The sequence below is a fragment of the Coregonus clupeaformis genome, chromosome 24 (assembly GCF_020615455.1).
Source record: "Coregonus clupeaformis isolate EN_2021a chromosome 24, ASM2061545v1, whole genome shotgun sequence".
NCBI lineage: Eukaryota > Metazoa > Chordata > Actinopteri > Salmoniformes > Salmonidae > Coregonus > Coregonus clupeaformis.
The window spans coordinates 19134003-19147352 of record NC_059215.1 but is presented as its reverse complement, the minus strand read 5'-3'; the positions used below and the strand labels follow the sequence as shown (position 1 = coordinate 19147352).

Genomic DNA, 13350 nt, shown 5'->3' with positions numbered 1-13350 from the left:
AAGACACTTACAAAGGCCACATCGATCTTACATAAACTATTTACTGGGAAATAGTAACCCAATTCAATGATAATCAAACTGTTTTTTTGGGGCCAAGCAGTAACACTAGTTGCAGTAGGCAAATAAGAAAATAGCCCAAAATAGCCCAATAAAGCCAGATTATTTTGCAAATGATTTATCACCACAATATTCGAGATTTCATAAAATTAGATAAAGATCTGTAAGATGATGTAATCATTAGGTTATGATTAGCCTTTGATTCCTAGCAACGAATGACTATTTATTGTAGGCCTGTCAAAACGTCTATCTGTGAACATCTGATAAAGTAATTGCAAGGATATTTATTTTAGGCCCCTCATTAGGCCTAATCTCAGAATATTGTTGCATAATATGGGACTTTCAAAGTAAACATGGCGCTTTGTTGTCCAAGAAACCTGCGGAGCTCTCCGTGGTCCTGAAACGAGGACCTGAGTTGCCAGTCAGAGCAGGTCACATTAATGCTGATATGAGTGACAGCTAGCGTGCGCATATTTCCGGACTTCGTTTTCGTTGCTGTCATTCATCGATATGGTCAATATGTAGGGGGCCCCTAGACCTATTTAAATATGGTGGTCTTATAGTATAAATAAGTAGGCAGTTGGACATGTTCATGTGTGTCTAATCTTGAGGAGGATTTAGCCTATAGGGCTAAAATGAATGTTTTTTTTATATGCCACCATAAATAGGCTACACAAAGTAGCCAACATAATGCCTCCATGAGCAAGATTAATATTATGTCATACTTTAGCCTACACAGCTGATGTTACTTTTAGCCTATAAACACGCCCAGTTGACTAGGCCCATTGAAGACATAGCTACCGGTAACTATTTTCAGTCTTCTATCAGTCTTCTGAGCTTTTTCATAACAGCAGTGTTGGCGGAGGAATACCACTGCATCCGCAATTGATGCAACTACCTCAATGAAAAGGACTGAAGGGGAAAAATAAATAAAAACGCACACATTAGAGTCTAATCAGACAATAGAAGATAATTGAAAAAGTAAAAAAAAGAGAAACAAATCTAGCCTTTTTATGAATAGCGTAAACATACAATAACATAACTGTTTAAACGTGAGGAGGGACGGTTTGAGGTTTCTCTGTTTCGTCAGTTATGAGACTAGGGGTGTAGCCTAGTGTGAGGAGCAGACGCAAGGGATGTGCACTACTTTCCGACGCGAATGTATCATTGCTGTTCCACAGCGTTCCACGGTCAGGGCCATCTTTGGTCGTTCTCGCTGGTGACAGTGTGTGGACCATATTCCAATTAGAAATGATAACTGATTATAAATGAATACATACTAACTTAAAACGGCATCTAACCAACATACATTTGCGATAAATTGCGTCCGTTCTTCCACTTGGTTTCTTTTTCTGCCAATTCCCTGAAATTCCACAAGGCAAAAGAGGGCGAGACAGGAGAGGCGGTTATACAATATGGATGAGGAATATGATGTGATCGTTTTGGGCACCGGACTCACGGTAAGTAGGCTAATCAATTTGATTTGCTTCATATTAAGGCTTGGCTTGGTGATGTAGCAAACTAAACTTTACATTTATGAAGTTTGCCAATGTTTCCTTATTCATCCAATAATGCAATTGATAGGAACATCTGCATCCCTGGCTGACTTTAGGAAAATTTGATGGTAAAAAGCCTATCTGCCCCAAAGCTGATACGATATCATTGAATAATGGATACAATTAGGCAACAATTTATTTGGATACATTTGTGTTGTCAATACATTGTTCATTCGTTGTGCAGCATCTTTAGGCGTAGCCCCAGAGTGAAGGTGTAGTGGCCTTCATTGAACAGCATTTGCGCAGGTCTGGGAATGGTTTAATATAAATAGAACCTCTCCCTAGTACTGTATAATGTTTCGTAGACTCGCCTCAGTCATCACACCCAGTTCCATATTCGAGGCAAATGTGTACAGAGTTTACAATAAGACAAAGCCGACATTTTACGAGTACGATGGACGATATACATGTCATAAAATAATCTTTTTTTAGTGCAGACAGTTAATGATTTAGCCTGGATATGAACAATATCCACTACACTCATTTAATTTGGGTTGGCAGATGCAAAGAGATAAAAATTGTATTTTCTTTATTTATACTACAATTGTTCGTTTTTTTATGAATAGGAATATTAGTATTATTTTATTATTAGTACAGTATTATTGTTATGCCTCAGATGGCGCTTGCGTACATCTTGTCCCTCCCTCTTACACCCCCCCCTCTCTCTCTCTCTACCTATCTCTCCCTCCTCATACACACACACACACACACACAATTGCTTTTTTAATACAAATGTTGATTCATATTTTGCCTTTCATTTTGTTTTAGGAATGCATCCTCTCTGGGATCATGTCTGTGAATGGAAAGAAAGTTCTGCACATGGACAGGAACCCCTACTATGGAGGTGAAAGCTCCTCTATCACCCCTCTGGAAGAGGTAAGGGCTGGGAACATTGTGGATCTAATGGTCATCATTTTGTGTGTCAATATCCACTCAAATATTCAATCATATTTCATATATTCCAGTGTTCCACCCAGTCCTCTATGGTTTAAATCAGATATTTTATTCTCCTGTATTTTCCTGTCACTTCTGCCCCAGGTTAATGGTTTTACATTTGTAAGAGTAGTAAGAGTCTTTATTGATGTTTTCACTCGTGCATATATTTCCCTTCCACAGCTGTACAAGCGGTTTGAGCTGCCTGACAGCCCTCCAGAGTCTATGGGTCGTGGAAGAGACTGGAATGTGGACCTCATCCCCAAATTTCTTATGGCCAATGGTCAGTTGTGGGATTATTTTATTTTTTGCACATGAGAGATACCATTAAAACCATTAGATGAATGAATATTCCTGTTACCAATCGATACATACAGAACCAACCAGTACACCAATAGCCTCAATCATAAATCATGTGGCTCAGTTACTCAACGTATTCATGTATGCAGACCATCACCACATAATGAGGATAAGTAGGAAGTAGAATTTACCCAAGAAAAAATGCAAATCGCCATCATGATACCAATAAAGCAAAATATGACATGGCTGTTGATGAAACATGGTGATACCTTGAAGTTATTAAATGAAGACCATCCTTTCTGTCTGTCAATCCAATAAAACAGGTCAGCTTGTGAAGATGCTGCTATACACAGAAGTGACACGATACCTGGACTTCAAAGTAGTGGAGGGTAGTTTTGTGTACAAGGGAGGAAAGATCTACAAGGTGCCCTCAACTGAGACTGAGGCGCTAGCTTCAAGTAAGTTTGAATATACAGTAAACTGTACTTTAGATCGTGTTGTGAGTTCGCTATATGTACCATCATGTTTGACATTTATTAACGTTTTCCTGCTATATATACAGTATAGTATCGTATATGAGGCAGAGCTTTCACATTTGTTTTTATCACGTGTCCTCCAGATCTTATGGGTATGTTTGAGAAGAGAAGGTTCCGAAAATTCCTAGTGTTTGTGGCCAACTTTGACGAGAACGACCCTAAGACCTTCGAGGGCGTCGACCCCAAAGTCACCACAATGAGAGATGTGTACAAGAAGTTTGACCTGGGTCAGGATGTCATCGACTTCACTGGCCACGCCCTGGCCCTCTACAGGACAGACGAGTAAGAGCACTTAGATCGATTACTAGTCACTAATTAGATTAGGCATTATTACCCCTATCAGGAAGTAAACTGAAATTCCAAGTTCATGCATTGAAAAGCATTGAGGAAATTTTAATTTTAGTGCACTTCCTGAATTGAAATGGAATTGACCCATACCCTGACTCCTATTGATCATGTGTCTCCCTTTCTCCAGCTACCTTGATGTGCCCTGTTTGGAGACCATAAATCGCATCAAGCTGTACAGTGAATCCCTGGCCCGATATGGGAAGAGCCCCTACCTGTACCCCCTCTATGGCCTAGGGGAGCTGCCTCAAGGATTCGCCAGGTCTGTGTGTTACATTTGTAATCCCTAAATCTCTATGTCCGTTCTTTAGTAAGACAAAGCTGTTCATGTTGAATTCTGATCTTAAGTCACTCAGGATAAGGATAAAATAGTCTGCTAAAGCTAACTGACTAAATTGTAAATGTTAAACGTCTTCAATAGTGTATTAGCCTATTATTAGCATATTTATAATAAAGTATCATTCATAGTCTCTCTCTCATACATTGTTAGGTTGAGTGCAATTTATGGAGGAACCTACATGCTCAACAAACCAGTGGAGGAGATAGTGATGGAGGATGGTCATGTGGTGGGAGTGAAGTCTGAGGGAGAGGTAAAATCACAATCTAATCAGTTCTATAAAATCACAATCTAATCTATCTATAAAATCACAACCTGAACTATCTATAAAATCACAATCTAATCAGTTCTATAAAATCACAATCTAATCTAATCAGTTCTATAAAATCACAATCTAATCTATCTATAAAATCACAATCTAATATGTCTATAAGATCCAATCTCTTTACCATATAGTAAAGTAGTCAAGACTATTGATAATGCACTGAAGAAAAGTGAACAATACCTGCACATATACAATTGGTAGAAGAGAGAAAATACAGTATGTTAGATTGACACTGTTGTCTTCTATGTTGTCCTTCCCTTGTCAGGTGGCTCGGTGCAAACAGCTGATCTGTGACCCCAGCTACATCCAGGACCGCGTGCGGAAGGCAGGCCAGGTGATCAGGGTCATTTGCATCCTCAGCCACCCCATCAAGGACACCAACGATGCCAACTCCTGTCAGATCATCATCCCTCAGAACCAGGTCAACCGCAAGTCAGGTGAGGGGTGGACCAAATTTGTTGACTAAGATGGGATGTTTCTGACTTCCTATTGTCATATGTTCTCTCTACCAGTAAGTTTACCTCACATAAATTATAAAAGCCGTGTTGTTGGAGAGTGAAAAAGTCTAGAAAAGTCAAATTGTAAAATCTCAATTGAATACATAATTAGGTACCAGAAAAGCAAAGTGACTGCCACAGAGCATATTTTATACTGAATAATATATGTCTTATACAGTATATACTGTATGTCTACGTCTACCTTTGAATTCATCAAGACCTTTTCCTTATCCCTGAACTGATCTAACTTGTGTTCTGTCCTCCAGACATCTACGTGTGTATGATCTCCTACGCCCACAATGTGGCGGCCCAGGGGAAGTACATCGCCATTGTCAGCACCACCGTGGAGACCAATGAGCCTGAGGCTGAGATAGAGCCTGCTCTGGAGCTGCTGGAGCCCATTGACCAGAAGTATGTCTCTACTCCCTCTTCCTCCTCTCTACTCCCTCTTCCTCCTCTCTACTACCTCTTCCTCCTCTCTACTCCCTCTTCCTCCTCTCTACTACCTCTTCCTTCTCTCTACTCCCTCTTCCTCCTCTCTACTCCCTCTTCCTCCTCTCTACTACCTCTTCCTCCTCTCTACTCCCTCTTCCTCCTCTCTACTCCCTCTTCCTCCTCTCTACTCCCTCTTCCTCCTCTCTACTCCCTCTTCCTCCTCTCTACTCCCTCTTCCTCCTCTCTACTCCCTCTTCCTCCTCTCTACTCCCTCTTCCTCCTCTCTACTACCTCTTCCTCCTCTCTACTCCCTCTTCCTCCTCTCTACTCCCTCTTCCTCCTCTCTACTCCCTCTTCCTCCTCTCTACTCCCTCTTCCTCTCTACTACCTCTTCCTCCTCTCTACTCCCTCTTCCTCCTCTCTACTACCTCTTCCTCCTCTCTACTCCCTCTTCCTCCTCTCTACTCCCTCTTCCTCCTCTCTACTCCCTCTTCCTCCTCTCTACTACCTCTTCCTCCTCTCTACTCCCTCTTCCTCCTCTCTACTATCTCTTCCTCCTCTCTACTACCTCTTCCTCCTCTCTACTCCCTCTTCCTCCTCTCTACTCCCTCTTCCTCTCTACTCCCTCTTCATCCTCTCTACTCCCTCTTCCTCCTCTCTACTACCTCTTCCTCCTCTCTACTCCCTCTTCCTCATCTCTACTACCTCTTCCTCCTCTCTACTCCCTCTTCCTCCTCTCTACTATCTCTTCCTCCTCTCTACTCCCTCTTCCTCCTCTCTACTCCCTCTTCCTCCTCTCTACTCCCTCTTCATTCTCTCTACTCCCTCTTCCTCCTCTCTACTCCCATTTCCTCCTCTCTACTCCCTCTTCCTTCTCTCTACTCCCTCTTCCTCCTCTCTACTCCCTCTTCCTCCTCTTTACTCCCTCTTCCTTCTCTCTACTCCCTCTTCCTCCTCTCTACTCCCTCTTCGTCCTCTCTACTCCCTCTTCCTCCTATCTACTACCTCTTCCTCCTCTCTACTCCCTCTTCCTCCTCTCTACTCCCTCTTCCTTCTCTCTCCCCTCCTCCTCTCTACTCCCTCTTCCTTCTCTCTACTCCCTCTTCCTCCTCTCTACTCCCTCTTCTTCCTCTCTACTCCCTCTTCCTCCTCTCTACTACCTCTTCCTTCTCTCTACTCCCTCTTCCTCCTCTCTACTCCCTCTTCCTTCTCTCTACTCCCTCTTCCTCCTCTCTACTCCCTCTTCCTCCTCTCTACTCCCTCTTCCTCCTCTCTACTCCCTCTTTTTCCTCTCTACTCCCTCTTCCTCCTCTCTACTCCCTCTTCCTCCTCTCTACTCCCTCTTCCTCCTCTCTATTCCCTCTTTTTCCTCTCTACTCCCTCTTCTTCCTCTCTACTTCCTCTTCCTCCTATCTACTCCCTCTTCTTCCTTACTACTCCATCTTCCTCCTCTCTACTCCCTATTCTTCCTCTCTACTTCCTCTTCCTTCTATCTACTCCCTCTTCTTCCTTTCTACTCCATCTTCCTCCTCTCTACTCCATCTTCCTCCTCTCTACTCCCTCTTCTTCCTCTCTACTCCCTCTTCCTCCTCTCTACTCCCTCTTCCTTCTCTCTACTCCCTCTTCCTCCTCTCTACTACCTCTTCTTCCTTTCTACTACCTCTTCCTCCTCTCTACTACCTCTTCTTCCTCTCTACTCCCTCTTCCTCCTCTCTACTCCCTCTTCTTCCTTTCTACTCCCTCTTCCTCCTCTCTACTCCCTCTTCCTCCTCTCTACTCCCTCTTCCTCCTCTCTACTACCTCTTCTTCCTCTCTACTACCTCTTCTCTGATTGTCTTGGTCCTCTGTAGCTCAATTGGTAGATCATATGGTGCTTGCAACACCAGGATAGTGGGTTCAATTCCCGGGACCACCCATACATAACATTTATGCATGCATGACTGTAAGTCGCTTTGGATAAAAGCGTCTGCTAAATGGCATATATTATATATATATATTATATATACACTACCGTTCAAAAGATTGGGGTCACTTAGAAATGTCCTTGTTTTCGAAAGAAAAGCATTTTTGTCCATTAAAATAACATAAAATTGATCAGAAATACAGTGTAGACATTGTTAATGTTGTAAATGTCTGTTGTAGCTGGAAACGGCTGCTTTTTAATGGAATATCTACATAGGCGTACAGAGGCCCATTATCAGCAACCATCAGTCCTGTTTTACAATGGCACGTTGTGTTTGCTAATCCAAGTTTATCATTTTAAAAGGCTAATTGATCATTAGAAAACCCTTTTGCAATTATGTTAGCACAGCTGAAAACTGTTGTGCTGATTAACGAAGCAATAAAACTGACCTTCTTGAGACTAGTTGAGTATTTGGAGCATCAGCAATTGTGGGTTCGATTACAGGCTCAAAATGGCCAGAAACAAATAACTTTCTTCTGAAACCCGTCAGTCTATTCTTGTTCTGAGAAATGAAGGCTATTCCATGCGAGAAATTGCCAAGAAACTGAAGATCTCGTACAACGATGTGTACTACTCCCTTCACAGAACAGCTTAAACTGGCTCTAACCAGAATAGAAAGAGGAGTGGGAGGCCCCGGTGCACAACTGAGCAAGCAAGATGACAAATACATTAGAGTGTCTAGTTTGAGAAACAGGCACCTCACAGGTCCTCAACTACTCATTCAAGGGTTTTTCTTAATTTTTTACTATTTTCTACATTGGCATCTTCATTAAATAGTACCCGCAAAACACCAGTCTCAACGTCAACCGTGAAGAGGCGACTCCGGGATGCTGACCTTCTAGGCAGAGTTGCAAAGAAAAAGCCATATCTTAGACTGGCCAATAAAAATAAAAGATGAAGATGGGCAGTCTGAGCTATGGCTTTTTCTTTGCAACTCTGCCTAGAAGGTCAGCATCCCGGAGTCGCCTCTTCACGGTTGACGTTGAGACTGGTGTTTTGCGGGTACTATTTAATGAAGATGGCAATGTAGAAAATAGTAAAAAAATAAAGAAAAACCCTTGAATGAGTAGGTGTGTCCAAACTTTTGACTGGTACTGTATATATATATATATATATTTATTTATTTACATTGACATTGACATTTTAGTCATTTAGCAGACACTCTTATCCAGAGCGACTTACATATTATATATTTATATATATTATATTATACTGTATATCTTGTGTTGTTTCATCACTGTCCAAAACTCAGCTCGTACGATGTGTGCTATCACAAATGAATGTAATTAATAGCAGTAAGGAGGCTTTTGTAAGTCAATGACTGACATCTTCCCTCTTTATCTGTAGGTTTGTGTCCCTCAGTGACCTCTATGAGCCCACAGATGATGGTACTGAGAGCCAGGTGAGTCAAACACATCTAGATATACCTTCTATATTGCTAAAACCTCACCTTTCTGAGACATGTTTTAGGACAAGGCAGTGGAGTGAAATTTTTTTTTTGTGATTTTATGTCTCGTTCAGATATTTGCCTCGTCAGCCTACGACGCCACCACTCACTTCGAGACCACCTGCAACGACATCAAGGACATCTACAAGCGTATGACCGGAAGCGACTTTGACTTTGAGAACATGAAACGCAAACAGAACGATGTGTTTGGGGAGGGTGAGCAATGAGGAGGGAGGGTCATCAGGGAGAGGGCGGGGCAGAGAAGGGAGTGAAGAGGGGGTTCATGGAAGAAAGCAGCACATATGGTTGAGGTGGTTGAGGGCAGGGTAAAGAGTACAAAGGGGTAAAGAGTTAGATCATTTACAGATTGTAGGGGCAGGGTACTGGGTAGGGTACTGTATATGGGAGATGGTGGGAGTGTTCAGGAGAGTTCTAGAAGGTTCTAGAGTAGACAGTGTGGTTCTGCCTTTCGGTTATTGTCCTCCTTTTTTCTCCCACCCTCTTCTGAGGTCTCCGTACTCAAACATATTTAAAACACACACACAGCACGCACACATTGTTCCAAGACTCACATTCCCTATCTCTATCTCTCACTGAAAGGCAGGGTTGATATGGTCTCTCATTCCATTTTAAACTACATGTCTAAACTATGATCATTAGAGGTAGACCTATTCATTGTCGTTGCAATTTCAAAAGTCTTTTCACTTTTCGACATGCATGCATACACAGTAGTATTGTACATAGAACATGATGACGCGGCAGCGTTCTGAAGGCTTGGCCATTCTCACACTGATCATTCCATTCTATCAACCCTGCTTTCACTGTGTTCTCTTCCTACTTACTGGTCTTTTACCTGTGTTACTTATTAAATAGACAACTGCTCTTTTTTCGGCAAATCTCTCTCTCGGTCAGACAAAATGTTTTAAAATGAAAAGTTATTATATCAATAGGCTGTTCTGTCAAACTGATAGTGCTCACTTTGCAGTGCTGTTGAGTTCTCTGTGCTAGCAGGCAAGCTAACCGGTGGCTAACTGTTCTGTTGTCCCTAAAACCACGTTTTATTTCTCTGTTTGTTGTGTGAAGTCAAAGTTATGATTTGAATGGTTTACGTTCTTTCTTTTTTTAATTGTTAAGGGTTTTATTTCTCAATATTTGTTGCACATTTTCACTTGCTGAAGTTATGAAGTTTACTGAATTTGAAATGGAAACATGGACTGTAATACTCTGAAGTGGACTTTATGAGGTCAAACTGAAAAGGGAATGTGTTGTGTAGAAGAGTGAGAGAGGACGGTTACAGTGAGGGTCTGTCTGGAGGCTAGGCATGTTGGTGAGGTTACATGAATACGTTTTTCATTAAATGAGAAAGTCTAAACAGGGTCCTTGGGACGTCCCCATTGAAGTTGAAATGGTTAAGGTAAGGGTTAAGCTTAGGGTTAGGTAAGGGTTGTGGTTATAGTTAGGTTTAGGGTAGGGATGTCCCAATGATCCCGTATAGCACTAACCAAGTTTTACTCAAAAGGTAAATCAGATCACTACATGTTGAGATACGATGAAGAAGGTGAGAAGACCTAATGTAGTTAGGGACTGTCGCAGACTTGAGATCAGGAAAGTATTGCTTTTGTGTGAAAGAAGGAAGACTGAACTCTCGGCTTGTAGTGAAAGGAAGCTCCAGATCATTGTTGTGGTCTAACTAACCCTTGTTGTGTATGTCACACAGAGAGACTAATTCCCTTTGGACTCCTGCTAGGCAACCTTACAGTAGCAAGTGGAGGGAAAAGCGGACACTCCCAAAATGTAAAACACTTAACAGAATGCACCATTACAAAAAGTCCTGAGGCCTCTATATGAAGTGCCTCCCCAGAGTATGAACCAATTGCTTTTACTTGGTTTTAGCCTTAATTTGGGGTCTTATCCAATATGTTTGGGTTCTTAAATAATTGGATCATTTCATTATATTTAAAAACAATGTTATCTGTAGATCATTCCTGTGCTTAGAGGGATATTAATGTCAGTTGGTTGACTTGATGCTGCAAATGTCTTGTGTCTTTCATGACTGCTAACTGTGAACATTGTATTTCCACTAACTACCACCCACATAGTCTACTATAACATAGAGATAGAATCTTAGAATTCTATTCATTCTATTTCTATGGTCTAGTAAATCCTATGGTTCTGTGGACTTGGCTGGGCCGTAATGTGAGTCTCCTCCATTGTAGCGACTCTTAACCTCCATTCTGTCAGACCCTTTGGTGTTAGCTGTGTTCTCTTCATCTATATGTTTCCAGGCATGACATTTTGTTTTGAGGTTTGGATCTGCAGCTTGGTCAGTTATTTACAGTACAGTACATATCAATTGTGGGCAGCAATGCTGAGATAGATGCCACAACCTTTCCCTTCAAATACGATTACAGTAACATGGAGGACCTTAGTGGGAATTATTGCGCATCCCTTCCTGTAGTCCCTCTATACCTATATCTCTAAACCCCTCAGTTATCACATATTTGGGGTGGCTTTATGTGTCTTATTAGTACAATGCTCTTATTTATTTGATTTCACTGACGTTATTGTGATGGAAGGTAATGCTGAATATGCTTCTCTGCTATTAGTTTGTTATATTATCATAACGTAACTGATCTCAAAGTGATGCATATATGCCGACTTCATTGTTTTAGCTTTGTTGTTATTTGCTGTGTCATGTATCATGTTTGACCTGATTTAGTGGTTATTATTACAGTTTTACATGGGTTAAACATGAACAGGTCTTATAACAGGTTGTGATGGAGGACGGTAGGACAATAGCAACAGCCTGGTCCTCAATCATAGGGTTCAATTAAGCTTTCAACCTTTTAGTCCAGTCATCTTTTAGACTAATTTCTACAGTTTCAGACTGTGCACAGTTTTAACATTGTGTGAATTTCATACTGGACTCATGTTAGCTTGGTGAATAGTATTGAGTTTACTCTGCAAGCGTACCTAGTTATATTTGGACATTTATCCCTTCCTCACCAGACACTGTCTTCTCTTTTTATTTTATTTTAACAAAAGCCTAAACTGTGGTTTACTGTATTCATTTAATTGTTTTGGCCTTTGACTAATATTATTGATGACATCCCTTGACGTTGAGGAAAACATAGGGAAGACTGAGTAGTAAACGACTTACAGTCCTTTGTTTGATCACTAGGATGTGAACAATGCTTAATAATGTCTTGTGTAACAAACAAATCAAATGAATTCAACTATGATCGAAATGATAGAAAAAAATTAAAAGCACATGGCAAACCTGAAAAGTCAAATCCAAAGTGTCTGAGTGTCAATGTGTTTTAACAGAAATAAATCATTTTCTGTGTAAAACTACCTACCCCAATAAGACCAAAACGAGTTCCATAGACAATCTTTTATAAGATTTAGTCATTTTAGGAATATACATACTTATACTTCACAACAAAAATACAACTCTGACACTGTTTATAAAATTCCACATTGCTCAAATCAAATGATCTATTAATATATTTGTTATAACATTGGAATTATAAAAGTACTTATGAAACATGATTTGTGTGAACGAGAGTTTGGAATTAGCTGTATGTGAAAATCAAGCAGCATTTGTCTGCAGAAGTATACAGAAAATGAAGATATCTTACTGTTGCATTGTTAACAGCAGAAGGAGAAGTCTGTCACTATTGTTGTTTCAGAAAGGACTGGTGCAATGACATCATCCCATCTCCTTTATTTATTAATGTCTGACACCTGTGTGAATTACCTCATCATTCTTTAGCATACTTACTGGACTCTCTGTCTCTCCCTCTGTCTCTCTGTCTCTCTTTGTCGCACTCTTTTCTCATTGTCTCTCATTGTATTTGTCTCTCTTGTTCTCTCTTTCTCTCACTCTCTTTTTCATAATCATGAATATGCATTCATGCACACTGCCACCGGTGCTCTCAGAAGAGAGAGTAATAACCCACTATGTGACATCGGTATGGAAGGCTAGCCAGCAGCACCCTAGTCCCAGTGCTGTTTGTCCTTACAGAGACACTGTAGTTTCCCATGGCCTGAGCTACCCAGCTTTGAGGTGGAGGGGATAGCTAGATGAGTGTCTCGGTTCCAATCTCCATACTAGCATACCACTTAATATAAAGCAATGAATTAGGCATGTATTGTATTCTAAGTAGTGTGCTAGGATGGACATTTGAAAAGAGCCAGTGAGTATTTACAGGTGATCCACCACATAGCTCTGGTAGGGATGCCTCAGCAGTCTCTCCACCTGCGCCTTGGGCACGACCCAACACCTGCCCAGATGACCTTTCCTCACGGTGTCCTTCAGGGTTTTGTCCTGTAGGGTGACGGGCATGTGTATCGCCCCCCACCTCAGCACCCCCCTGGACAGCACCCTCTCTTTACTGGGATGGGGCAGTGTGTCATGAGGGTCCTTTATCGGTGTGACACTCATGTCAGCATGCTGAAACTGGCCTGTTGGGACGAGAACAAGGAGGGCAATCAATCAATCACTAAATCAATACATATTTATATATTTTTCTAAAGCCCTTTATACAGCAGGGGCTTTAGGGTCAGGTGTAAAAAGACAAAGAAACCGGTTTAAAGTAATTGAAGAGTGAAAAGGG

At 41.3% G+C, this 13350-nt stretch overlaps 2 protein-coding genes across 2 annotated transcripts in view; one reads left to right on the top strand and one right to left on the bottom strand.

Moving 5' to 3' along the window:
- The first annotated feature begins 1221 nt into the window (after window positions 1–1221).
- On the top strand, window positions 1222–12024 carry LOC121537957 (rab GDP dissociation inhibitor alpha). Its single transcript, XM_041845632.2, has 11 exons — window positions 1222–1517; window positions 2382–2489; window positions 2730–2829; window positions 3170–3304; window positions 3466–3664; window positions 3858–3989; window positions 4218–4317; window positions 4655–4826; window positions 5153–5297; window positions 8632–8686; window positions 8806–12024. Exons 1-11 carry the CDS (start codon window positions 1473–1475, stop codon window positions 8956–8958), a joined length of 1344 nt encoding a protein of 447 aa, XP_041701566.2. The 5' UTR covers window positions 1222–1472; the 3' UTR covers window positions 8959–12024.
- LOC121537954 (inter-alpha-trypsin inhibitor heavy chain H6-like) overlaps window positions 11765–13350 on the bottom strand; it is a 31597-nt gene continuing 30011 nt past the window's right edge. Inside the window, exon 18 of the mRNA XM_041845628.1 lies at window positions 11765–13198. Within this exon, the coding sequence (XP_041701562.1) occupies window positions 12939–13198 (260 nt within the window). The 3' untranslated portion in view covers window positions 11765–12938. The remainder of the gene's footprint in view (window positions 13199–13350) is intronic.

Excerpts from the sequence above, each read along its gene's own strand:
- LOC121537957 (XM_041845632.2), top strand. The coding sequence starts at position 1,473 with ATGGATGAGGAATATGATGTGATCGTTTTGGGCACCGGACTCACG. Across the intron at positions 2,490-2,729 it reads CTATCACCCCTCTGGAAGAG|CTGTACAAGCGGTTTGAGCT; the intron begins GTAAGGGCTGGG and ends TCCCTTCCACAG. Across the intron at positions 5,298-8,631 it reads CTGGAGCCCATTGACCAGAA|GTTTGTGTCCCTCAGTGACC; the intron begins GTATGTCTCTAC and ends CTTTATCTGTAG.